General features: G+C 40.3%; 1 protein-coding gene across 2 annotated transcripts in view; it reads right to left on the reverse strand.

The window, feature by feature from the left end:
* Positions 1-26,460, reverse strand: part of TOX3 (TOX high mobility group box family member 3) — a 102,980-nt gene that overhangs the window by 19,047 nt on the left and 57,473 nt on the right. The window contains exons 1-3 of one of the 2 annotated variants that reach the window (XM_042438717.1): positions 12,509-12,609; positions 11,890-11,955; positions 6,325-6,582 (exon numbers count right to left, since the gene is read on the reverse strand). In XM_042438717.1, the coding sequence (XP_042294651.1) occupies positions 6,325-6,582; positions 11,890-11,934 (303 nt within the window). In that variant the 5' untranslated portion in view covers positions 11,935-11,955; positions 12,509-12,609. Of the gene's footprint in view, positions 1-6,324; positions 6,583-11,889; positions 11,956-12,508; positions 12,610-26,460 lie in introns of those variants that run through there. The other variant, XM_042438716.1, reaches the window with a different exon arrangement.

A 26,460-nucleotide genomic window follows, 5' to 3' on the forward strand; every position in this document is an offset into this window, starting at 1 on the left:
TAATAATAATAATAATAATAATAATAATAATAATAATAATAATAATAATATGATTTATTTATATTTCCCATCTCTCTATGGAGAGTAAAGCAACAGAAGACAATATTCACAAATATATTTCCTACATGTCCAGGGGAAGGGAAGATACAGAAGTGTTTGCCTGGAACCAAAAAAGGTACCATGGAAGTTTCCCTGCTCTGGAAAGGATGATCCCCAACTAAGTGGACCTCCCAGCCAAGAAATTCATCTTTCTTTTCACTATTTACTGCACCTCTGTTGGAGAGGAACATGAGGAGATGACTAAAATAGAAAGGGAGATTGATATGAGTGCAGGCCATTTATAAAATGGTATAAGATGGCATCAGGAATCATGTGGGCAGTGTGCATGAGCTGTCCCAACATCCACTGGGTCCCACTAAGATATCTCTGGACACTGATGGCTGTGTAAAATGAGCATTGATGTTTCAGGAGCACCAAGGCTTCTCTACTGCAGGGGTGGGCAACTGAAACATGTCCAGGGTCCACTTTTATGGTGTGGCATCCTCATGGGGCCATCCAGACTACCTAAAGGTAAGACCAGCAAGCCAAAGTGGTTAGAAGCCTATTTCTGATTCTCAAAAATGGTCATTTTTGCATGTTAAACAGTTTGGAGAGGGCCAACAACCTACTTAAAAGGTAAGTTGCAGATGGAGCAGCTTCCAGAAGTTGATGGAGGATTCTAGGAACAGCAATTCACCCTCTTTTTCCTATTTCGCCGGGGGCGGGGGGGTTGTCTTGGTGTGTTTGAAGGGCACAAAACATACTTGAGGCCTGCATATGTTGGCTTAAACTAGAGAAAAGCAGGTGAGCTTGGTATATCTTTTCTCTCCCTTAAAACTGTAAGTTAATATTTTAAATTGTTGAAGGGGCTGCATCTTGTAGGGGTCCCTAAATGGGGAGGGAACTGATCTCTAGGTTTCCTGATGTTCATTTGTCTTGGCATAGGAGGGAGTTGGCAACTAGTATGGTGGAGACATAGGATCTTGGGAGATCTAGGTTCAAGTCCTGACTTAGCAATTAAACTCACTGTGCAAAGTTGGGACAGTCACTCTGTTTCAGCCTAACCTACCTCACAGGGCTGTCGTGGAAACAAAATAAGGATGAGAATTATTTGTGTCACCTTAAACCCATTGTAGGAAAGATGAAAAATGGATGCAACCTGAATATCTAATTAACCGAGTGTTTAAAGTGTGGCAGAATATTTCAAAAAGTCATTGCACTCTGCTAGTGCAAATTTCCAATCATTTACTCCCTTTCCCCAAAAAATCAACTTTAGTATAAAGAAGGTAATGTTTCTTACTTATCCAAATTTCCTAATGAAGTTTTCAGCATAAAAACTGCACCTGAAATCATCACCATCACCATCACCATCATCACCATCACCATCATCATCTTTATTTATACTCCTTTCCCCCATTACAATTATTTTGCAAACATGTAAAATGCTGCTACATGTTTATGATGCTAAAAATCAGTAAATCATATTTTCATATAGGAAAAAACTGCACAAGAATGATGAATAGTCTATACAATTAATTCTAATTTTTTAAATAAAAACCTGGAGGTAATTTTTTTTATTAAAAAAGAAGGGGAGAGAGAGAAAGAAAAAAAATAAATGCAGGCTGAAAAGAGGCAATTATTTTACCGTCCGTTTCTTAGATATCAGAAAGGGAATTTCGAAATTCATCAAAGCTAACCTTCTGTTATGTACAACAGGCTAAGCTGAAAAGAATGTTAACAAGTTCAATTTTCATTCAATCAGCCCCACTGCTCTCTGAAATGTTTCATTGCAGGAAAGAAATAAAAAATAATCTATATGGTAATTATTAGGATGAATCCCTCAGTAACTTTCAGCAACATAAAAGGTCAGTTCTATTCAAGATATTTTATCAGTCCCTTGCACATACTCCTGTCCTGTCATTTTAAATCTGAACAGCATTTTATTTTCCCATTTACAGCTACCTGCAGAATTAAGTACTTAAGCCAAATAAGAAAAAAAAGGGAGAGAGAGAGAGAGAGAGAGAGAAGAAAATGTTGAATGCTGGCAAAGGCTATAATAGCATGGAGATAAATCGTTCAGCTGCTCCCCTCTCAAGCCTCTAGGGCTACAGATTTTTCTTCTCCTGGTGCACTGTGGGTATTCAAAACTTGTTCAACATGATTTCATTTCATTTCAGGCAGTGCCTGAGAAAACTAAATTACAGAATCAATCATACAGAAGGTCAGAGTGAGACTTCATTACAAGTATTGCATGCTTGCATGAATATCTTTCATTTATGACTGACCCAATATGTCACAATAGCTGTCTAGTAAAAATAATCCACTTTCTGAAATTGATGTACTACTGATGTCAGTGCTACTCAGCAGGCTGGGCAGATTATAGAGAGATGTTTAAAGGGGGGAGAAAAGCAAAGAATAAAAAGACGGAACCCTATGGCGCACAAGTAGTGGGTCTATAGAATTGTCATCCTTTGTGGATTAAAATAATTTCTCAGGTGATCATCTAAACAGTCAACGGTGCTTTAGTCTATAATGACTTTTGATGACATATGACAATTGATTTTCATCTATTTATGTGTAGGTGTGTTTATTTTTCCCCATCCTGTTAAGCGCCAGGTGCTTTTCTCAACTGAAACAGTAGAACCCATTCAATCTTAATTCCAATAAATTGATTTAAGAACGCTGAAATTTTTTGCAGGTATTAGCATATTATTAAAATGCAAATGCTAATCATGCTGCATCTGTGTCATCTCTCCTTTTGGTTTTATTTCCCCTGCTTTAAAACAAGGATAGGGGAGTCCCAGTGTAACAGCATGCATTTAAACTGTGATAGATGTGACTTTGTTTCCTGTCAATAATAATGAATCTAATCAGCAATATGACAAATTGTCAGGCTCTCCGTGAACAAAAGCGATAAAAGGCTAGGGAGGGGGTCCATGTTAACACATCACAGGCTACCTTATTTCATTTCTTTTTTAAAACCAGTAGGAAAAATGTTAATCTATCTGCACAGTCATTTTTAATAACTGCTAGGCCATATTCACTTTGGTAATAAAACAGCTTGCTTGTACTTAAAAATGGACTGCAGGATATAGCAATCCTAAGTCTGTAATGGAATGAACAGTGTTATTTATTATTCCAGAGGTCTTCCTGCAGCAAATCTAAGAGAAGCCTGCAAAAGTACTATTATGTAGCTAGCCAACTCTGTGCCCTGAGGGAAACATAGGAGAACCTTGACATAACCTATTTTTACCCATGCCTCTGGCGATTTTGCATTCAAGTTTATAGGTGAACATGTCAGGTAGTAGTCAGAATAAAGCCAGAGACACACTGTATTAATCATAGCTCTGCCCAAATACATTTCTTTTCTTTTTTCTGTTGGTGCTTGAAAAATTCATGACATTTCTTCAAGGTGAAATTCTACTGGACATTTCAACGGGGACATTTCAATCTATAAATCCAATTAAGAGTAACTATTATTTGCAATGGAACTGTGTAACACTGTAGCGTTTTCAAGAGTGGCCATTATTTTTCTCTCTCCCCCATTTAAAAAAGGTTATTTTACCCTAAATGGCTTCTGTTTAGGCAACACAGAGTTTGTCTCTTTTAACACCTAAGACCTGTCTGTCCAAACTGATTAGCAACCTGGCAACAAAGATGCAATAAAACATGACAACTTGAAGACTCCGGCATCCAGGCATTGTTCTGCAAGTGCAGACGAATATCATAATTATTTTATGGGCCCCACATTTACTTCTTTCAGATACAGTAAGCCCAATTGACCATGAAATGAAATTTCGTAGTTAAAATGCCTCCTTTACGTTTTTTTTATTGCCGCCATAAAAAAATTTATGGCTCTAAGGAAAGGTAATTCACGAAATATACAATCTGAAGACGAAGTCTATTATTAATAAATATTTATCAGTTTAATAAAGTGCACATTTTCAATAAATAATGACAGACATTTGTCACTGTATCTTTGGCATGTAAACGGCAAGTCCCAGAATGGAACAGAATTGGGACTAAATGGAGAACTTGGGAGACATTCTCAGATCACCCACTGCACCATACCACCTATCTTCCCCCCAACCACGATATTTAGGTTTGAAATTGTGTTTGCGCACAGCTGATTTCAGGGGGAGGTAATACGATTATAGAGTTGGGAAATTACCCCAAGGGCCACCCAGTCCAATCAACAGCCACATAGGAATGCCAGGCTAAAGCAGTGAGTATTTTAACCTTTACTGTAATGCTGCAAACCCTTTTAAACGTTTGGTGGGGGGGATCAGTATAAGAAAAATATCTGGGTGTTTTTTTTCCACCTGGTATAATAACATTACCTTATTAAGGTATGGCAGAAGTATTATCTCTGCAAGTAAAAATGACATCATGCCACTGAATTCAAAGGATCTGACTGTGCCTAGAAAGTGGGCTGAATGTGCTTTGGGCAATGCATGGAACAAATCAAAGGTATTCAGAAGGCAGAAATGATTCCTTCAAGTGCCTCACCCTGCAATACAATTGCACACACGCACACGCGCACACACACACACCCCTTGCAGTTGAAAAGGACAGTTTTAGTGAATCTGCAGCACTGTAGCTCTCTATAAGCTTCAGAAAGGTTCCATGTAGAAAAGCATACAACACCCAGTTGAAACAACTGGGAAGAAATTCCATTGAAATCTAAGTGAGAGGTGACATGAACACCCATATTGTAGTCCTGACTCTGCATTTTCTTTACCACCGGAGCATCTTTCAGGTAGCTCAGCTTATTAAAAACACATACTAGCAGTGGGTTAATTATCCATTATGGTTACTAGTGAACAGACAAAACTCCTCTGTTATGACCTTCTCTCTGTAAATTGTTCTCAGCTCTGAGTTCCAGGCACAAGAACTCTTATGCCTCATGGGAAGTCGAAGGCTTTCATGGCTATGTGGCCATGTTCTAGAAGAGTTTATTCCTGATGTTTCACCAGCATCTGTGGCTCTGAAGATGCCAGCCACGGATGCTGGCGAAACATCAGCAATAAACTCTTCTAGAACATGGCCACATAGCCCAGAAAACCCACAAAAAAACTATCTTATGCCTCAACTTGTAACCTTCCAAGAATCTCAAGTACTGTATATCTCATCAATCTTTTTACCATAACTCACTACACTGCATTATGAACCGTGGAATTAGCTTTGGATTCGGAAAAATCTTCAAAGTTGTACCATTGGAGAAACAAGCAAAAAGAACACTCACTTTGCCAGTTTGAAAGTTTTTGCCCTTCTCTCCAACACTGGAAGATCCCAAACATAAGGAAGGCAGGCTATAATCCTGTATCTGTTTATCTGTAGGAAGTCCCTCTGAATTCAATAGGACATAAATTTGCATAGACATGCAGAAGGTATCACTTTCAATGCGATAGCTGAATATACATTGGGGTGACCACACAAAACACTTTGGTGCTTTCTGCACCGCCATTTGGGACGTCCGGAGGACGTCCCATTTTAAAAAAGGGGCGTCTCTTTTAGACGCCCCATGGCCTAGTACGGACTCCGTCCGTACAAGATGGCGCCGGCCCTTCTACATGGCCGGCACCATCTTTGCGTATCGGACGCTTAGCGTCCGTACGCGTCGCGCCGCTGCTGACGTAGCGAGCGCGCCCCTGGCGCCTCGCTACGTCGCAAACGCGACGAAAAAAGAAGCTCCATTTTGGAGCTTCTTTTTTCGGTCCGCGCGGGAGTCGGGCCGTCTGAAGGCTCCGGCTCCCCCGCGGACCTACTGGCGGCAGCAGCAGACCGCCGCAAAGCGGCGGTCTGTACCCCGCCTTTGTTTTTAAAAAAGTTGTCCTTGTGATTTCAGAAACCAGGGACATCAGCTGTATTTCACAGCAAGAAGAGAAGCAATAGCCTAATTTGCAATATCCATATCACCAAGTAATAGTCTAGTACTGGATGTAAGGAGCACTGTATTACAAAATACAGTCATTGGAGGGCTTTAGCCCAGCAAAATTAATGGGGTGCATACTTGCACTGCCACAAGCACATGGTGCTGTGAGCATGCATTCCATTATTTTCTATGGAGCTTGAGCATACACTCTTTTCCCTATATGCAGGGGGAGGTCCGGAACAGATCCCCCACCTATGCGGAGGGCAGACTGTATACAACTTGGTTGTTACTTCTGTTGGAAAATACTAGGAGAAAATAGTGAGAAAGTTTGACTCGGTTTACAATGCCACATTTCTGTGTTGCAACAAGACATATTTAAGCAACCAAATGACAGAAGGAATATTTCCTACCATATGTATTCCATTGCTTTGGATGACTCCATCTTGTTCCACAAGGTTTCGAGATATCGTAATGGAAGGAAGATCCAAGCTCTGTGGTGGAAACTGGGGAGTAAACTCATTCCCTTGTGCAGCCAACTGATCACTTAGTCCTTGAAAAGGCAGGAGTATATCTGACATCCCTAGGTTGGTGGGGTCCAGTTCAGGTGGCGGTGTAATTGGTGGAATCTCAAACTCTTCGTCACCAAGACTTGGAGTATGGAATGTTTGCTTGGGGAAAAAAGGAAGAATTTACAGCACGTTTACTACAGTGGAACACTACTACCATGAAACACTACCATATTTTGCTATGTGCACATTAAAATGGACTCTTTTTTTTACATACTATAGGTTGAATTTCCCTTATCTGAAACACTTGGGACCACAAATGTTTTGGATTTTGGGGGAGTTTGGAATATTTGCATATACATAAAGAGGTGACTTGGAGATGAGATCCAAGTCTAAACATGAAATTCATGTATGTTTCATATGCACCTTATACACATATTTATACACAATAATTTTAATATTTTTGAATACATTCAACCATCAGAAAGCAGAGGTGTCAATATCTTAGATACCAGTGAGGGCAATGTTGGATTTTGAAGTATTTAGATATTGGAATTTCAGATAAGGGAGACTCAGCCTGCCTCTGATTTAACTCAGTAGCAAACATTATACAGAATATATATGTGTGTCTCTGTGTGTGTGTGTGTGTGTGTGTGTGCAAGTGTTGCAAGATTCACATATGCCATTTTATGGATCCTTCAGATTTAAAATTTAAGTCTCATTACCATATGGCTTTAATGGCATATCAGTATTAACTGTTTTTTAATGCACACTTAATTAGCAACATCTGTCTTTGTTGCTGGGTTGAACATCAGCTACATTGCATTGCATTTTTGGGGAAGTTTGTTTTTGACTGCCTAAGAAATTGCCAGTTTATTGATATTTTAGAAAAACAGCACAAAGAGCTAACACATTATTCTGATGCCTCAATAAAATGTTGGCAATTTTGGTAGTACATACACAACATTAATCTGGCAATGAATACTTCACAAACTCTTTTACAACCCATAAATGTGAAATATTAAGAATCCAAGTTCCCTCCTATTCTGCTTATAGAGCATAATGGACATTTTGATATGAAGGTTATGAAGATCTCAGTATTTATACAGAGCAATGGCTTATAAAGGTTATAATTTTATTTGGTTTAATTGGAGCAAGGGTTATATGTTTGGATGCTACAGTAAAAGCACATGTGCCTTGGCCTAAGAGACATATGTTTCCAGTTACCTTTAGGGTTTCCACATGCAAACAAAGTGAATTTCAATTCAACAGCAAGTAGTGCAGCTCTTATTGTGCAGAAATACTGCTTTTATTTCAAATGGATAGACAGAGTCCCATCTGATGTTTTCTCCAGTTGAACAACAAATAAGACCATTTTTAATCCAGAGCAAGGTATGAGAGTTTTTTCCTGCCTTAAAAGCATGTTTCACTTTATACTAAAGGTTGTACAGTTGGCCCTCTGTATCAGTGGGGATTCAGTTCTGGACCCACCCACCCCTCCAGATACCAAAGAACATGGGACCTCAAGTCCCATTACTGCCAATTGATGTCAACTTGCACATGGCTGTGCTAGCACAGCTGCATGTATGCGCCAACACCGACAATAATGGGGTTGGGCCACCCATTGATGCTCCATTCCACAAATGGCTAGCCTGCTGATATGGAGGGCCAACCGTATGTAAGTGTATTTAAAGCTGGGGGGGGGGGGGGAGCTACATCCATATTTTTAAAGAACATGTTCTCTCTCTCTCTCTTTGTCTCCAAAACACAAATGCAGCAGTTCACATCTCTCACAATCCAGAGGCTTCCACCACCTTTCAAACTCTGTTTGATGGCTAAAAAGAGACCTAAGAGATGGGTGGGGTGCAAAATCAGAAACAATGGTGCAACTCACAGAGAGTTTGTGAGAGTGAAAATTACCTTCCCTCCACCAACTGTGCAGTTGCCAAGAAGAGAAAACCCAAGAGCAAAGGGAAACTGCATCCCGTTAAAGCAGCAGTGGGCAACTGTGGCCCTTCATTTGTCTTTGGACTTCAGCTCCTATAATCCTTCACCACTAGTTGCACTGGCTAGTGGTGACGGAGCTGTAGGCAAAATACAACAAAAACCATTTAGCAAGCTGAATTAAATCCTATGTGTTGTTATCAGGCACACCATGGGACTCCTAGTTTTGTTTGCTTATATAAAGCCTACATTTTCCTGCAACGATGGAAGATCGGGGTGCAGGAAAAAGGGAAGGGACTCTCCCTTTATGCATTATTTACGTTATCTGAAAGAATAACTTAATGCCAGTTAAATTTTAAAATGATATGTTCGGTGAAAGATCTCATTAAGTGCTGGAAAGTGTCATCCTTCAAACTGTTAATGATGATATAAATTAATAACCGCTTGAGAGAAAATGGAAACTGAAACACAAGAAAAGGGAGGGGAAGATCCTCTACTTGCATATAAAACCTGTCAGCTGTCATTATTGGTCTCACACCAGAAATGATGGGCTAACAGACAGTTAACAGTCTGCAAGAGCAACACTGTCTTCAGAGACAGAGAGCAATTGCAACTTAATTCTAGCTCTGAAAGTATTGCCCTTCATTATAAAGATATTTATTGGTGTTTTATAAAAATAAAATAAAAAGGGGGCATTTTTATACTGGGGAGATTTGAAGTTCGCCAACACAAAAAGGATGGATTGGCCATGGAAAGGCGGATGGCTAATGAACATAACCCTATGGCTACATTTGCAGTTAAGTTTGGCACTAATGTGGTCTAGTAACAGATGCAATGGTAATTTGCGACTCATTTGCTACCCCATTACTGCTTAATGAAATCTAACATATCACATTAACAATATGGATAAACACTCATTCCTGATATGTGGCATTTGGCTGTTTTCATTACCGCAGTAATTAACACTTGAAATATTATTTCAATAAATATTTAGGGTGCTTCAAGAACAATGGTAAAAAATATTATAAACTGGGTCACTGCCACATGGTCACAAACAGAGAAAGAAAATGCAACCAAAAGGTTGATTTCTCAACTCGGATGGTCTTCTCATGCTAATAGGACAATAGCCACCACAGGTCATTGTTTTCAAAGGAGTGGAATAGGTTTTCTGATCTGAAATGTTCATACTCAAAATACTGCAGTTCCCTTGTAATTGTGCTGGGTAATTGAATTCACCTGTAGGGTAGTAACTGCAAAGTTAGATTTAAGCTGCAGTGCAAATATTAACACTCAGTCGTAGCCTACTCCTTTGGTGTAATTAAACCGCTAGTATAGGCTTTAAGCGTGGTATTAAGAAGGTAACAGATTTAATTTTGAGACGGGGGGTTTTCCATTCCAAAAACAACAGTAGATTCCCTCATGCTTTCAGGCACACACAACAAAATTGTACGCTGCTATAGCATGTTCTCCAGAAGCAATATTTATCATGGTAGTAATATCTCCTTACAATCATTTTGGTGGCAGTGGAAAACTGTATCATGGATGCCAATGGGTGGTTGTTTTAGAAAAGAGAGAAAGGTGTATGTGTGGAAGGGGGGCTCAGAGCATCAGACTGTATCTTATGGGATGATTGCTGAAAGTAATGCATGGATAAGTGGATAAAATGAATGTAATCTAAATGGCAAGGGGGGACCTCATGGTGAAGTAGTCTTATTGCAAATCATTGGAACAATTCACATCATAAGAAGTGGTTGAATGTCATGTAATTTGACAGTGGAGGAAGGTGCCATCATGTCCTGAAAAATGTAACTTTTTAAAGGGTTATGTGACCAATCATAATTTTAAATACTATCAACTTTTTATACATTTCTCTCTTAGATTTCTTTTGGGGACACACAAAAAAAGCCCTCCCCAGCAACACTCAACAAAAACCGTGTGTGTGGTTAAATGCCATCTGCACTGAAATGTTCAAAACATTTGTTCCTTTTGATAAAAATGCAAATCTGGAGAGCTGTTGTATCAACATATAACAGCCAATGTCTGACACGGTGAATTATCACAGCTGGAATTAAATTGTCTTTGAACAGCTGCTGGCAGTAGAGCTTTCATCAATGTTTGATTCAAATAGAGGAATGAAATTCTACAGAATGAAACATCATGTTGTCATTACAGATGGGGGTTTGTGTTCATTATCACAACTAACACTGAAGCTAGTGCCAAGCAATCTCCCCTTATCTAAGCAGTCTTGTTGGAAAGAGGAGGGGGAGGGAGATAGAGAAAAAAGAGAAAGAGAAAAAAGGCAGCCATTTTATTTTATTTTTAAATGGTAAAAATACTATATAAAATATAACCAGCCTTACTATATATATATATATTTATATATTTCCAATTAATTTTTCCACTTAGAGCTTTTACGCCCCACAAGGGAGGAAAAAAGGAATGCATTCATTAGAGAGGGGAAGAGAAGAATGATGGACTGGATGTGAAAAGGTGAATATTGCTCCCATTTTTTATTAATCTTCCAACATTTGTGTGCATGCTGTTCACCTTAAGTCAGATAACTATTCCCTGCCAGATACATTCTCTTTCTGAATGCAAACACAACAAGGAAAGAGGGTGATGCAGACAAACCATGGGGTAATGCCAAAATACTCTTTTGCTGTCAATTGGAAGGAGTATTTGCTTTGGCCAAAAAGCAAGTCTTTCTGGAATGGATGTCACTACCATTATACTGATGTTCTTTAACTGGCTGTCATGGATTGGAGATGGGGGGGGGGGAGAGAAAGTCACTGTAAGAACAACCACAGGGACACCACGGTTGTCACACCCTTCTCCTTACTACCCCCACAGCCTTCCAAGCTAGAAGCCAAATTCATCACCTCTGTGACCTAGTCAGACCCCATCAATTCAGTTCTAATGTTTTCTTTTCTTCCTCCTCTCTCTCTCTCTTAAGCCTGATGTCGGACACTCTCTGCTGAAAGCCTTTTCCTTATTTCTCCCAGAAAACAAGCAATGCCACCAACTGGGCTGTTTCTTCCTTTGTTTTTCCTAATACAGTTAAGAACCCAAATTAAAAATAAAATGTTTGTATCCATGACCATAATTAGCGTATTAGCTTATAATGACTGCTACTCTGTTTGCTTTAAAGATGCACACCTACTGTGCCTTTCATTTGTTTCCTTCTGGTTACATTTTATCCCTTTCTCTCTGTTTCTCCCCGCCCTTCCTTCCTTTCTTTTTTTCATTCTTGCTTTCTCGTGTGTGTGTGTGTGTATCAGATTTGTTTCTATTGACATGCTATGTAACTAACAGTCTTGTGGACAGCTAAATTGACTGGTAATGGAGAGCTGTCAGGTTATTTTCTCTCTCATTAAAGTCTTTATTTTGTGCTCCATAAAACACATACAAAATTCAGCACTTTGCCCATCATCCGTTGAAAGTCTGTAAAAATTATCAAAGCAAACAGGAGAATTGGAGTACAGATGGGGAAAGGGAGGGGAGAGAGAGAAGAAACCCAACACCTACCTCATTTGCAGTAAGAAAGGCATTATTTGCTTCTGCCATGTTCATGTAGTTATTGTTGTTGCCAAACTGAAAAGGAAAAAGAAAAAAACACAATATATTTCTAGACACTTACATTTTTGCGTATACCAACATAAAAAGAGAAAGTCTTAAATGCATAGATTTTGAACCTAGATGGAGCGTATCATAGCCTTAATCGTAGCTGACAACTCTCCACCCCAAAAAAGTAATGATACAAAACCAAACTTAATACATCTGGTGCGGCTGGATAGTTTATAAAACTATGTTGCTACTTGAGAAGAACACCTTATATATTCAAATGGTCCAGTGTGCCATTCAGATTTTAGCAAGTGCATTGGAAATGGGAAGCAGGTGCCAGAATATGGCAGTGGTTTGAATGTTGGACTATGGCTCTGAAGACCAGGGTTCAATTCCCTGTTTGGCCATGATGCTCACTTGGACACAGGCTCTTAGCCTCAAGGGAAGGCCTCCTCTGAACAAATCTTGCCAAGAAATCTCCATAGTAGGTCTTAGGGTTGCCATAAGGCAGAAATGACTTGAAGGCACATAGCAACAAGAAGCAGAAATATAGAAAGCTGCCTTGGTTCAGTTAGCCCAATACCCTCTGCTCTGTCAGTGGCTGTCCAGAATTTCAGGTGGGAATTTTTCCATGCCCTAACTAACTAACCAACTAACAAGAGGCCCATTTATACTACAGAATTATAGTGCTATTATGCCACTTCAACAGCCACAATTCTGACCTGTGGAATCCTGGGACTAGCAGTTGAAGGAGGGCTGTTCAGAATTCTCAGCCAGAGAGTTCCAGTGCCTCACCAAATGTCCCAGGATTCCATAGGATGGAACTATGCCATCTAAAGGGAAATGACAGTGCTTTGATTCTGTAGTGTGAATGGGCCTCAGGCCTGCTTACTTTCCAAAATCAGATGAGATTGGCTGTGGTCAAGCCGACTTGGTGGTAAGAAAACCCAACTCTCTCTAAACACCAGTAGTATGGGTAGGAATTAGAGGCCAAAATCCCAGAGCTCCACAGATGAGATATGCTTTACAGAGTGGTAGTTTAAAGGGAGAGAGGGAGGGCAGGCAAAGTACAGTTGTCCCTCCACAACAACCCCCTAGTAACTGACACTACCTTCATTTACAGGTCATTCAAGGAGGGTACAGCCCCCTCCAATATGCATCACACAACTCTATCCACATCAGCAGGTATAGCCAACAGTAGCTATTCCCATCTTGTGTAAACCGAGCCTGCTCATGTTTGCCCTTAACCAATCCAAAACTGACCTGATAAGCATTTTGAGTTTCCTGAAGTGAGTTGAAGGAAATTCGTGATAGCTGCATATTATATGAAATCTAGATAATAGTGACCCAAAAGATCCTGGATGGAAAAAAAATGCAACCCTAAGGGGAGCATGTAAGTTCTAACTCTCTTCTGTAGCCCCAAGTCACAACTGAGCCTCCTGATTCTGTCCCCCAAAAAGTCATTTTTCAAAGTAAAAAAAAAATGTGAGCAAGATATCCCAGAACATCACCTGGATCACCATTGTACCTTTTAAATCGCTTTTTGTGGATAGGGGATCCTTGTCCCTAAGAGATTTTGCTGGCAGCAACTAGGACAGCTCTAAGTGGGGTATTTTACACTTTATATACCTAGAACACACAGTTTATTTCAGCTTGGAATTCCAAGAAATAAAAGCATGAAATCACCTCCTTCCCTGTGAGAACACTGGACCCTATATCCTTAGCCCAGAAAAGGAGGATGTGGGGAAGTAGATTTTCTGTTACTTGCTTGTTTTTTGCTGTTTCAAAAGATAAGGATGAACTAAGTCCTGTATAGCATGGTTTCTCCATTGTCCTTCTAAGACCAGGACTAACACCCATGTTTTGGTCACAATCTGTGGATTAACACACACTATTCCAGCCTAAGGACACTGGTGGTCAACTGTGGTTTGATCAGATTTGGAGGAGCCAGTCTACCAAGAGTTGCAAAGGAAATCTAGCTCCCTATCATCTGAAAGACCTATGAATGCACATCTGCTGCATTCAGTATGATTACCCACATGATCAACGTGATCACCCACAAATATGTTTTTCTGTGTACCCCATCTGGCCTCAATCTGAAATGACTTCTGATCCCCTAAACTCATTTCAATTGCCAGAGAAATGCAGCTGCCAAGAAATGTAGTAGTGCAGCCTACTGCAGCGGCAAAAACTGGCCCTACCCCATCCTACTTTCTCACCTCTATCTTAGGCCAAATTTTCCATATGATTTCCCCAATGCCTTCATATAAATCAGGAGTGTGAACCTTTGGCCCACTAGATATTTTTCAACCAAAACTTTCTTACTATTGGCCACTGTGGCAGGGGCTTCTGGAAGTTCAAAATGTCAGGAAGACCAAAAGTAACCTTCCCCCAGATGTACAGTTGGCCCTTCTTATACACGGATTTTTTATACATGGATTCCATGGTTTTAAAATGTTCAAAAAGAGAATAAATTTTAAATATCAAACCTTGATTTTCCATTTTTTATAAGGGACACCATTTTGCTATGTCATTATATTTAATGGAACTTGAGCATCCATGGATTTAGTTATCCACGGGGGATCTTGGAAGCAAACCCTAGCGTATAACAAGGATCCACTGTATATGGTTAATAAAGCATAGGAGATATGATGGAAACCTGAAGCAAACAGAAAGCCAATGAGCATGGGGAAAACAGGTGCCCCACAGTACAACCTACTGGGAGATACAGCTCCAGAAACAACTGGAGCCATTGTAACATCATATAGAGTGGTCCCTTGCTTTACGCGGGGATCCGTTCCGGACCCCGCTGCGTAAGGCGTTCCGCCTATGCTCGAGTCCCTTTGAGGATAATGGGAATCATGCATGTGGTGGTGCTACAGCACAGGCACCACAGGTGTGCGCACCATTCATTAAATAGTGCAGGGTTTTCAGCATAAGCTGGAAGCTGCATAAAAGGCGCCTGCGTATAACGTGGGCGCACTGTATTTCAGCATGACAAACCAGGTGGATATCCTCTCTATCTTGAACAATGGCCTGTGACTATCCACTCTCTATGAAGAAGCAAGTTTCAGTGCCCACTGGGCTATTCTTGCACTTCTCTCCATTCCAACAAATATAATCATACTGCAGTAATGAAAAGTGTTGCTTAAATAACTCATGGGAATGAACAATAATGGGGAAAACATGCTTACTGAAGGAAAAAAGTCATTGAGAAGCCACTATTTTTTAAATCCTTCCACACACCTCACGCACCTCTTTTCCATATTAGAAAATATGACCAGCTGAATCTGAAACCAAATTGCAAAACATCAAAACAAAACAAAATCTAGATGTATAGATGTATCTACATATTTGTTCCACAGAAATATTAGCTTTTGACAAGCATTTTCAGGAAGAGAAGCTACCAGTGGATAACTCTCTTGCCAGACATAAAAACAAGCCTGGACATTGTAAGTAAAACCAGTAAGCTAACATTACAATTTATTGAGTTCCTGTATTTAACAAGATTGGCAGCCTTGTTGGAAGCATTATTAATACCTTTCACTGACATCAGCAGCAACAATATTTATAGCACATGAATGATTAAAATTACTTGATGGCATCACTAAATTGAAAACATACAAAAGTGCTTTACACCGAGTCAGACCACGGGTCCACCGAGCTCAATACTGGTTATAATAGATGTTGATATTGCCCCAACCATACAGTCAGAACTAATGGGAAATGTAGTCCAATGACATTAGTTGAGCCACAGGTTGCCCAGGCTTAGTCTTCATGGGCCTAAAGAAGACCAACTTCTAAGAGTCTTGGGTCCATTTTGCTCTCCTCCAGACTTGATGGGATACACCCCCAGAGAACCCAGTGCCAGTTTTTATTCTACTGAAAAATGGTAGACAGTATGCCTACAAATCTTATATTTTGGCCTATTTTTGGCCAAACAAAAACCCTAAACCAAAAGTGTCTGACTCAAGCAAGAAAACCCTACAAAACTCTTTCCACCTCCCTGGCAAAGGACCAAAATATTGCAAAAGCCAGCTCCTATGCTGTCCAAATCCAAGTAGAACTAAGATTTATTTGCAGTTGTGTACTAGATGGGGAAAGAGCCAGTGTAGTTCCAAGTGTTGGACTACAACTCTGAAGACCAATGTTCAAATTCCTGCTCAGCCATGGAAACTCACTGGGTGACCTTGTGAAAGTCACACTCTCTTAGCCTCTGAGGATGGCAATGGCAAATCCCCTCTGAACAAATCTTGCCACGAAAACCCCACGATAGGGTCACTGTAAGTAAGAAACAACTTTGAGGGATATGACAACACAAGATGTGGTTTGCAACTATGAAACTTTTTCCTTTCCAGAGCTGTAGGGAAAGCGGTCCTGTCTGCCAAAGAAGAGGGCTAACCATGGTATTGTTTTTGCTCTGTTAAATGAATCAGGTGATGTATAGATTGTAAAGTTTCTTTTAATTGTTTGTGACTAATTAGCATAGGGAGGTCAATGAATATGGAAAACAAGAGGCTGGATACTTACTTTCAGTTGCTTTGATCAGATTTCTGTTTCAACACTAGCAGTTAAAACAGTGACACCTCTTTGCTGGAGTTTTTCCATTAAAAAAAAAAAGACTGTTATTTCAAGCAGCTCAACATCTTTTTTTTCACTGAATCTCAGTTTGTTTTATAAGCCAAACCTATGCAGTCAGAGACAGGCACCACTGAATTTAGCATCAAGTAGCTATGTACAAGATTGCAGCCATGCCCCGTAAACTTAACAGTAGGATTTTATCTATGGCTGTCTATGTTTTATGACAGAGTTTTTAAGCCAGAGTGGTTGGTCCTTGAGAATAAATAATAGAAAAGCCAGATTGATTTGTCACCTGGCACCCATTAAGACAAGGGTGAGGAAGCTCAGGCCCTCGGGTTGGATCCAGCCCCCCTGCAGTCCCAGTCCAGTCCTTGGTGCTTCTCCAAAAGTCTACACTCTGCCATGATGTTCCTCCATTTGGCGTTTGCAGCTTTTCTATGGGATTTCCTTTATTTAAAAGATTGAACTGATTCTTCTAAGTCATAGTTACCAACACAAAGAGCTTTAACCAACAATATGCTATGAAGTTTGGTTCCCCCCCCCCCCTCTTTTTGCTCTTGGCCCTGCACACTACTCAAATGTGGCTCTCAAGAATTCTTTCAAAATTGAATCTGGCCATCAGGGCAAAATAGGTTCTCTGACTTGAATCAGGTTTATAGATTTTCCATAGAGGCAAGACTGGAAGAGCTGAGCTGATTATTTCCTTTGCTACACCACTGCCAATTTTAAAAGACTTCTACATATGAAAGAAAGAAAGAAAGAAAGAAAGAAAGAAAGAAAGAAAGAAAGAAAGAGACTGCATTGGCCTACCAAAGAAGGACTAAGGGACTATGCAGACTGCCCATACGGGGTGGCCTGCATCCACCTCTTTTACAGCCAGATCAAGGCTGCACAATTGCACGCCATGGCCCTGATCTGGCCTTTGCATCATGTAAAAAGGAACTGCAAAAAATGGCTTCTTTGTGCTCCCTGCAAAGGGTGTGATAGCTGTGGCGGTGTGGCTTTATGGTGCTTCTTTGGCACTACATCGTGTAGATGCAGTGCCAGAGGAGTGCCATGATGCCATACAACATGTGGTGCAGCACGTGGCATCATGCCACCCTGGAGGTGGAGGCGGGACATACGTCATATGGACACTATGTCCTGACTCCACCCCCATCCCAGCCTTTCCCGCCGGTCTGCAGAGCCCCAATGTCCTGGATTTTATACTTAATTAAGGCATAGGGGCCCTGGTGGCACAGTGGTTAAATGCCACTACTGCAGCCATTCACAGCAACAAGGTTGTGAGCTTGACTCCAGGTTGACTCAGGCAAGGCTCCAGGTTGACTCAGCCTTGCATTTTTCCATAGGTTGCTAAAATGAGTACTCAGCTTGTTGGGGGCAATTGGCTTACAATTATAGACCACTTAGGGAGTGCTTAAGTGCACTGATAAGTGGTATAGAAATGTGCAGTCGCCCTTCCTAACTTGCAGATCTGGGATCCGCGAACTTGAAAATCTGTAGTTTTAGTGGGGCACGCGCCCCACACATGCACACACATGAGCACAAACCCCATTCAAGCCTATGGGGCTTGAACATGCAAGAGCCTCTGTTTTCGTGGGTGGGTCTGGAATGGATCCCCCATGAAAACGGTGGGCCAACGGTATTTGCTATTGCTACAGTAAACCACCTACCACCAGTTCAAACTATTTATCTCTATAGCTGAAGATAGTGGACTCTTCATATTGGCTGGTGATCCATGGATTTGACCACCTGTGGATTGCTATGCCCCATGTTAGCCAGTGTTGGTATATGCATGTATCATTTTTTTGCCACCTGGGTAGAACCAAATCCTTGTGGATGAGAAGGGTCCACTGCATAGCCCATGATGTCATCAAGGCAAGAGCTGCTGTCAATAAGCACAACACCTTAAGCATCAACCACACTTGCACAGTGTTAGGGGATGTAAATCTTTGACTATTCCATCCTTCCAGACTCACTTGCAAGGATCAATAAGTGCAGTAGTTTTCACCTTCATGCAGGAGAAAATTAGTATTTCTCTGCAGCATTAAACCATAGTATTAGTCTCATAAGAGCCAGCATGGTGTAGTGGTTTAAGGTTTGGACTAGGAACCAGGGTGACCAGGGTTGAAATCCACAATCAGCCATGGAAACCCACTAGGTGATCTTGGACAAATCAAACCCTCCCAGTCTCAGAGGAAGGCAAAGGCAAACCCCATCTGAACAAATCTGTCCAAGAAAACCCCATAACAGATTCGCCTTAAGAATCACCATAAGACATCACTTGGAAGGCACACAAGTCAAGGAACAACTTGAAGACACATGACAACAATTGCCTCCATATTCAAATACCCCAAAATGTTGTGGCAGAATTATTCCAGAGGGAAAACAAGGAGTGGTGTTTTCTGTACAGAAAACAAGTTTTGTTTTGGGGGGATTTTTTTGTTTTTTGTGTACAAAAAACATATCTGTGTGTGTTATTCTTTTCGACAGAATAATTCTACTGCAATAGTTTAGGATATCAAATACTTGAAGGAAATTGCATAAATGTCCTGCTGGTCAATTATACTTCTTCCCAATGTCGTTTTCTGATTGTCAGGAAACACATTTCTTGACCTTGGAATGAATAATTATGATTATTCTTTCCAGTCTTGCACAGAGTATGTCATTCACATCAAAAAACCCAAGTCTACCAAATGAAGACACAGACACATACTTTTCAAGCCAGAGCTCTCACCCTGAGATTCTTCCCCCTTGTTTTGAGAACCAGAGAAGAGGTTCAGACCCCGTGATCTAGGGACTCTACACTCCCATTAGGTTCAGTTATGTCTCCATAGGATCTTATGCTCATGTGGAATTTGCAGTTCAAGCTGAAATCTATTTACTGGGCTGAGTTTGGGTTTTTGAACTGCCTTTCTACCACAGTAATACTGCGCTTCTCTGTCTGAAAGCATAAACCACTACCACCTCAAATCACCGTCTGTTGCAAAGGTCCATTGTGTCTCAGGTTATGTCTACAGAGATTTATATTTCACAAATAAATAACAGAAGAGGTATAAAATGTCATCAGTGCTTTCAATTTTTCAAAGCACCTATTCCACACTTTCACAGTAATTTATTCTGTCCCCCAAATCAAGATTTCATGGTGACTTTTTGCACACAGTCTTATTACTCATTACTCATTCAGCAGCTGCAAAACTGACACGATAGACTTTTTCGTGTCACTGAACCGAGAACAAAGTAGGATTTACATGAGAAACACTAATGGTTCTTAAAAGAGCTGATCTCTCAAAACACTACCAAAAAGAGGGGGAAATCAAAAAAGAAAGAAAGAAGATAACTGAGATGGAAAAGGCATCAGCATACACCGTGTATATGCCAAAATGCTGTAGTAGGGCAGAAAAAGTACAGAACATGATGGTTGATGGCCATTTTTCCTGCAAAAATATCCATCTGGCACATGGAAGGAGATAAGCAGAATGCCGGCATGCCACAGATCTGCGAGTGTGAAATAAACAACTAAACCACACATTTTATTTATTTACACTTATTTATTAATGCATTTATATGTTGCCCTATGTTCACAGACAAGAAAATCAACTTAAAAGCAATTACAAAACAATTTCAAATAGAGAAAAACAGTTAAAATAGAATAAAACAAAAGCATCAGCCAACTAACCAAAACCAAGCCATGGTTGGTAGGACAGACATATATAGACCAAGTCTGGGTGGTGAATGGCCAAACTTTTCACAGGTCAGTATAATGTTGGTAGAAATCAGACCTCCAAGGGAATAGCATTCCATGAAAATAGGACCGTATCAAGCCTTCTCCCATGTTTCCATACAAGGTATTTTTCCCGAAGTGGAATGCAAAGGAAGGCCTTCTCTATATATCCCAATGCCTGGGAAGAAGTAAAGAGGAAAACAGCTCTGCATACAGGGCACTGAGTTACCAAAGGAAGATGTATGTGACAATACTTGATCATTCTGTCCACTATCAACATTGGCTGAGTGAGGTTTTTTAGGGTCTCAAGAGAGGACTTTCTTATCACCCACTGATTTTAACAGGAGGCACTAAGAATTGGATCTGGTACTTTCTTCATGAAAAGTGCATGCTATTCCATTGATGAATGCCTCCTTCTGACCTGGAAAAGAGCTCCAAATATTGCAAGCAAGAGGATCCTAGAATTAAGCAAGTTCCCTTTACCAAGTCACAGGAAAGGGATTTTACTGGCTACAGATCTGCAGGTCTCTAAATAAGCCACTTTGATGGGGTTTGGGACCTATTTTCTACTTCCAGTGCCCACTGTGTGTAGCACCTGATACGGAAATTATTAAAAACAAGGAGAGGGAATCAAAACCAGAAGACACTGGACTTCTACATACAGTACAGGGGTGGTTTTTTTGGGGGGGGAGGGTAGAGTGTGGAGCATGACAGATGCAAAAGGTGCTATTCTTGGAGGCCTACAAGAATAGAAAAATCATTTTATAGTCATTATTTTCAACAGCATGGTGATACTGGGGGCTTCATCAATGACCTTAAGTGCTATATGCAACACACTCCTGCTCTTATTAAAGAAAAGACAGGATGCTCTAAACCATAGATATAGACCTAGAAGATTCACTTTTGCTAACCTCTGGGATCACGGATTTATCTGTATTGCAGTTAAGAATGTTCTTAGTATCTTGTGTCAATATTTTGGAGGGGGGTGCGTGCGTGTGCATCTTCAAATTGTCTGTCAACCTATGGCAACCCCATAAATGTCACAGAGTTTTCTTAGACGAGGAAAATTCAGAGGTGGTTATGTCAGTTGCTTCCTCTGAAATACAGCCTACAACTCCTGATATTTGTTGCCAGTCTCCCATCCCAATAGTAACCAGAGCTGATCCTGCTTAGCTTCCTATATTGGATGGGATCTGGTGCCTTTAGAGGGTTTAAGTATATGACTGGGAGTTTTGTCTCAGAGCAAGATACTCCCCTTACTCTCTTTGTTTTACTCATCCCAGTTTCACTCATATTTGTATCAGCTTGAGAACCCATTTGAGTCTGTGTGTTCTTCCTGATGTACAGATGTGAGCACTGGACAGTGAAACAAGCCAACAGAAAGAAAATGGATTCATTTGTGATGTGATGCTGGAGAAGAATGCTGAGGATGAACATCCAAAAAGACAAACAAATGGACTTTTCAATAGATTAAACCTGAACTCTCCTTGGAAGCCTAGATGATGAAGTCATATTTAGCCACCTCATCAGAAGGCATGAATCATTAGAAAAGATAATAGTGTTAGGAAAGATGAAGGGCAGTAGAAAGGAAGACCTCATATCAGATGGATTAGACTCAGTCAAGGAGTCAATAGGCCTAAATCTATAGGCCATAAGCAAAGCAGTGAAGGATAGGGGATCTTGGAGATGTCTCATCCACAGGGTCACCATGAGTTGGGGTCAACACAAGGACAGTTAAGAACAACAACAAGCTCTTAACTATGTGTAATGTCAGTCAAACTGAGATCCCATAGTGGCAATATCATAGCACTATAAAGCCAGTCAATTCTAGCAAGAAGCCAATTCAGAGTGAAAGCCAGGATTATGGAGCCAAATCATTGTGAAAGCAGGAAGCAAGGCTGGCATTTAAACATGTACCAAGTGTGTTTTTAAGTGCAGTTCACTTTCTTCACTAGTCAATCTCCTTCTCCTCAAACACACAGAAACCTGTTTTGTGGGCCCTAAGACATTCATCCAGGGACCACAGGATTGCAGGCTCAAAATGTTCCCTTTAAGATCTGAATAACAGCAATCATCTTAGAATGAAGTAAGAATTGTATTCATCCTCTGAACAGTTAGCATGCAAATGTAATTACTGTAAGTTCTACAGCTAATCAGCTGTGAATTGTATCCATTAATTAGTATTGGCCCTGGAGAAATGAGGGGAAAAATCAGTAACAATGTTAACACTGAAAAACACTGATGCCGACTGAAACGTGGGTCTCTCAGCATCTGAAGTCTAGCAGGTGGCTCCAGTGGTCCAAGTAACTTAAAAAGCTCTCACCTGAAGTAGAAAGCGGGAGTTACAAAGCACTCTATCCATATCTCTTCTATCTATACAAGGCTTATTATTAATGGCTTTTAATTTAGCTAACTCTTGGTGATCAGCTGAGAACTACTATAAACCATGTTAAATAGAACAAAGGCTTGCTTGCACATACAGAGAGATTCCCATCCTGCAAAATATTTAATTTGGAAAAGGAAGTCCAAACGTCATCTGCCCCAAAATGCTCTAATACCCATCTGCTGGTCTATTTTTTTCCTGGTTAAGTAACTCCTCTTTCATTTCATAATTTCTTAAGGCGAACCTACCATGGGGTGTTCTTGACAAATTTCTCCAGAAGGGGGTTGCCATTGCCATTCCCATCCCCTGAAGCTGAGACAGTGTGACTTGCCCAGGGTCACCCAAGTTCGAACCCTGGTCTCCCGAGTCATAGTCCAATGTTCAAACCACTATACCATGCTGTTTCTCTGACCAAATAGCTTACTCCTGATCTGTTGTTTTTATAGTGGGACTTCTTTTTAATTATATTGGAAGCTGCCCTTCATTCCAGCACTGGGAGAAAGATGGGATACAATCAATTAAATAAATGAAGCTTGTGTCTGAGCAGAAATGTGACTGCAGAAGCTCCACCTTCATAGCAGCATCCCATCTCATTTTACCCATCCCCTGTTTGACTACAATTGCTTTTTTAAAAAATGTTAATGTGGGGATGCTGATGGCCACAAAAACCACCCAGGTAGCTACATGGAGGACACGGACCACAAATTACCCATCCATGCATTAACCAAATTGTCCATTTTAATTCACCAAAGCATCCCCTCCTAGATCAAGTTTTCCTAAGAGCCAAACCCTTCTGATATATCCCGTTATAATGTAAACTCAAACCATGCTTTTGACATCTGATTCATGAATCAAACCTCCAGCCATGAAGTATATTGTCAATATCTGGTTCATCACCATATAATTTCACAATTTCCTTTGCAGTTTGAGTGTTGGGCTATGACTCTAGAGACCAGAGTCCAATTCTCAGCTCAGTCATGGAAACCCAGGGGGTGACCTTGGGCAAGTCACATGCTCTCAGCCTCAGGATGGCAATGGCAAACCTCCTCTGAACAAATCTTGCCAAGAAAACCCCATGACAGCTTTGCCTTAGAGTCGCCATAGGTCGGAAATGACTTGCAGGCACACAACACACACAAGATTTTAGATGTAAACATCACTACTTTGTAGACCCAACTACTTTGGGTCTTTCCTGAGCAAATATAACCCCAATGTATTACTAGTTTGGCCTAGAGGGTGGGAAAAACCTAAAGAAGAGGCTGTACTTAATTGTTCAGAAACACAGGAAAACCTGTAGAAAGAAGCCAAGGATAAATATAAGGACATTTTAACCTTAAATACAGGCTTTAAGGTTTGCATCAGACACTGCAATACTCCTGAAAAGGTAAATGCAAAAGAGTCCTACAAAACAAACCCAACACTGGCACCTCAATGGATGCATTGACTTTTGGAACAATAGATCTCTTGGTTCTTTTCAGTCTATTGTATAATTGCTGTTGCAGTCATTTGTTCAATGGAAATTGTGTTTATAGTATTTGTATATTATAGGCCACAGAAAACCTTAGAATCATAAACCAGTGTTGACCAAATTTCATATTTAGACGTAAGTTGATGCATCAACATTTTGGTGCAAGTTTAATTCTAGAGTTATAATTTCTCCCATACATCAAATGTGCACAAAAATCTATACACTCATGAGAAAAATGTGTAAAAACCATTATAACGCAAGACGTTTGCAAAAATGTGTCCATTATTATTAAAAGAATGAGGGAGAGGTTAGGAAAGGGGGCACACTGAGGAAAAGCAGGTATATTCAGAGAAGTGTGCATCAAGAAGTATATGTATTAACTATCAACTGTGTAAAGTTATAGGGCTGTGGAGAGTTAGATTTCACTTTTTTATGAAAACATTGCAATATGAAAGTGTAGATGTATTTCACTGCAATCCTTTCCCCTGCATAGCTTAAGTATCTGGTTTAAAAATCAGGAACATGCACCCTATGACACATTTCTCCCTGTGTTCTGTTAAACCCAGTTCAGAACTAGTTGAACTATTCCTTATAGGTAAAGGAAGCATCATGATCCCAAAAGATATAATTAAAAGATCAGAAGTAAATTACTTTACCTGTTAACTCCACCAGAGAACACTGCTGCATTTCAGTAGGTTTTATTATATTGCTGGACCAACAGTTTACAACTGTCTTGCAACTCTATTGTCTGATAAAGGCACGAGTTAAGAATGAGCATTATGGTGTGTTTTTTAATTTTGTTTTTGTTTTACCATGTTCACAGCTTCTCCAACTGAACGAAATGCCAAATTAAATTAATGGAGATGGCTAAGTCTAGTTTGCTGGTGGGGAGCCATGCAGAAAGTGGGGCAGCCTAAACAATAAACTGTCTGTAATTAAAAGAGGAGAAGCTGGGTGAATGCTCCTTCAAGAAGATTACTAAAAAGACAAGTAAAAACGTACACTAGTTTTTCCCTGGCCAACACACACCTACATGCAGAGATACAAGCAAATAGGGGAAAGGGAAGACTTGATTCAACAGAGCACCTAATCATTGCAGGAGGTTTGCAGAAAAATAAATGGTTGTATGTTGCAAGTCCATGAAATATAGCTTCCACTTTATGCACTGTGTGCATAATATGGTGTTTCACCAATAGTTATAACCATCTTGGTTGCCAGCTTCTTAAGGATAGGCCACAGATGGTGACCACTAATCAGTTTTCCCTGCAATAACAGCTATGATGAGAGTTCTAGTTGTACGGGGGAAAATACTGTTTTAAGTCCTTCTGGCCCTGAACCATGGACAAAGTGTCAATGTTTTTCTAAGACATTCAGAGGAAACTGATATAGCCATTGCCAGCAAGATGAGTAAGGAGGATGAAAGCTCAGTAATAACCACAGGTTGCAAGTAATTAATTACAAACAGCTAGTTGCTTATACTTAATTATTATTTTTTCCATTACAAATGTGCAACTAAGTTATTAAAAGGTGGGAAGAAAAAAAGAGGGAAACAAGAAACCACCTTGACTCCCATTTTGGGAGAAAGGAGGGATATAAATCCAATGAACAAATAAATAATCTAATGAGTGATCTGTATTAGACTAAAAAGGCTTTCTCTTTGAAAAGTTCATGATAAACATCCTCATCCTATGATATGTAAAAGTAACCTTTCCATAGAGGTCAATAGTGTCCGCTATGCTTTTCAATATCTACATGAAGCCGCTGAGAGATGTCATCCAGAGTTTTAGAGTTGAGTGTCATCAGTATGCTGATGATACCTGGCTGCATATCTCCTTTACATTTCATAACAAGAAGCTTGTGGTACTACTGAATTTTTGTGTGGGTGCAGTAAAAAACTGGATGTAGGTGAACAGACTAAGGCTTAATCCAGTCAAGATGGAGATGCTGCTGGTCAGTAGGAAAACCAACCTGGGATTGGGTTCACAGCCAGTTCTAGATGGGGTTGCTGTCCTTCTGAAAGATCAGGTTTGTAGGTTGGGGGTGCTCTTTGATCCAGCACTGCTCCAGGAAAGCCAGGTTACTGTGGTGGCCAGGAACACCTTTGCCCAACTTCTGCTGGTGTGAAAGCTATGCCCCTTCTCAGGGAAGACAGATCTGGACATAGTAGTTCATGTCTTAGTTACCTATTTAGACTCCAAATAGGGCTGATCTTGAAAAGTATTCAGACTCTGCTGCTAATGAAAGACTCAGCAGACAAGCCAGACTGGTGTCAGGTAACATTTTTTAGAGATCATATAGCACCAGTCCTTCCTGTAAGAACAACACTGGCTTCCAATTTACTCCTGAGCTCAATTCAAGGTGTTGATGTTGACCTGTAAA

This window comes from Sceloporus undulatus, chromosome 8 (genome assembly GCF_019175285.1).
Source record: "Sceloporus undulatus isolate JIND9_A2432 ecotype Alabama chromosome 8, SceUnd_v1.1, whole genome shotgun sequence".
NCBI lineage: Eukaryota > Metazoa > Chordata > Lepidosauria > Squamata > Phrynosomatidae > Sceloporus > Sceloporus undulatus.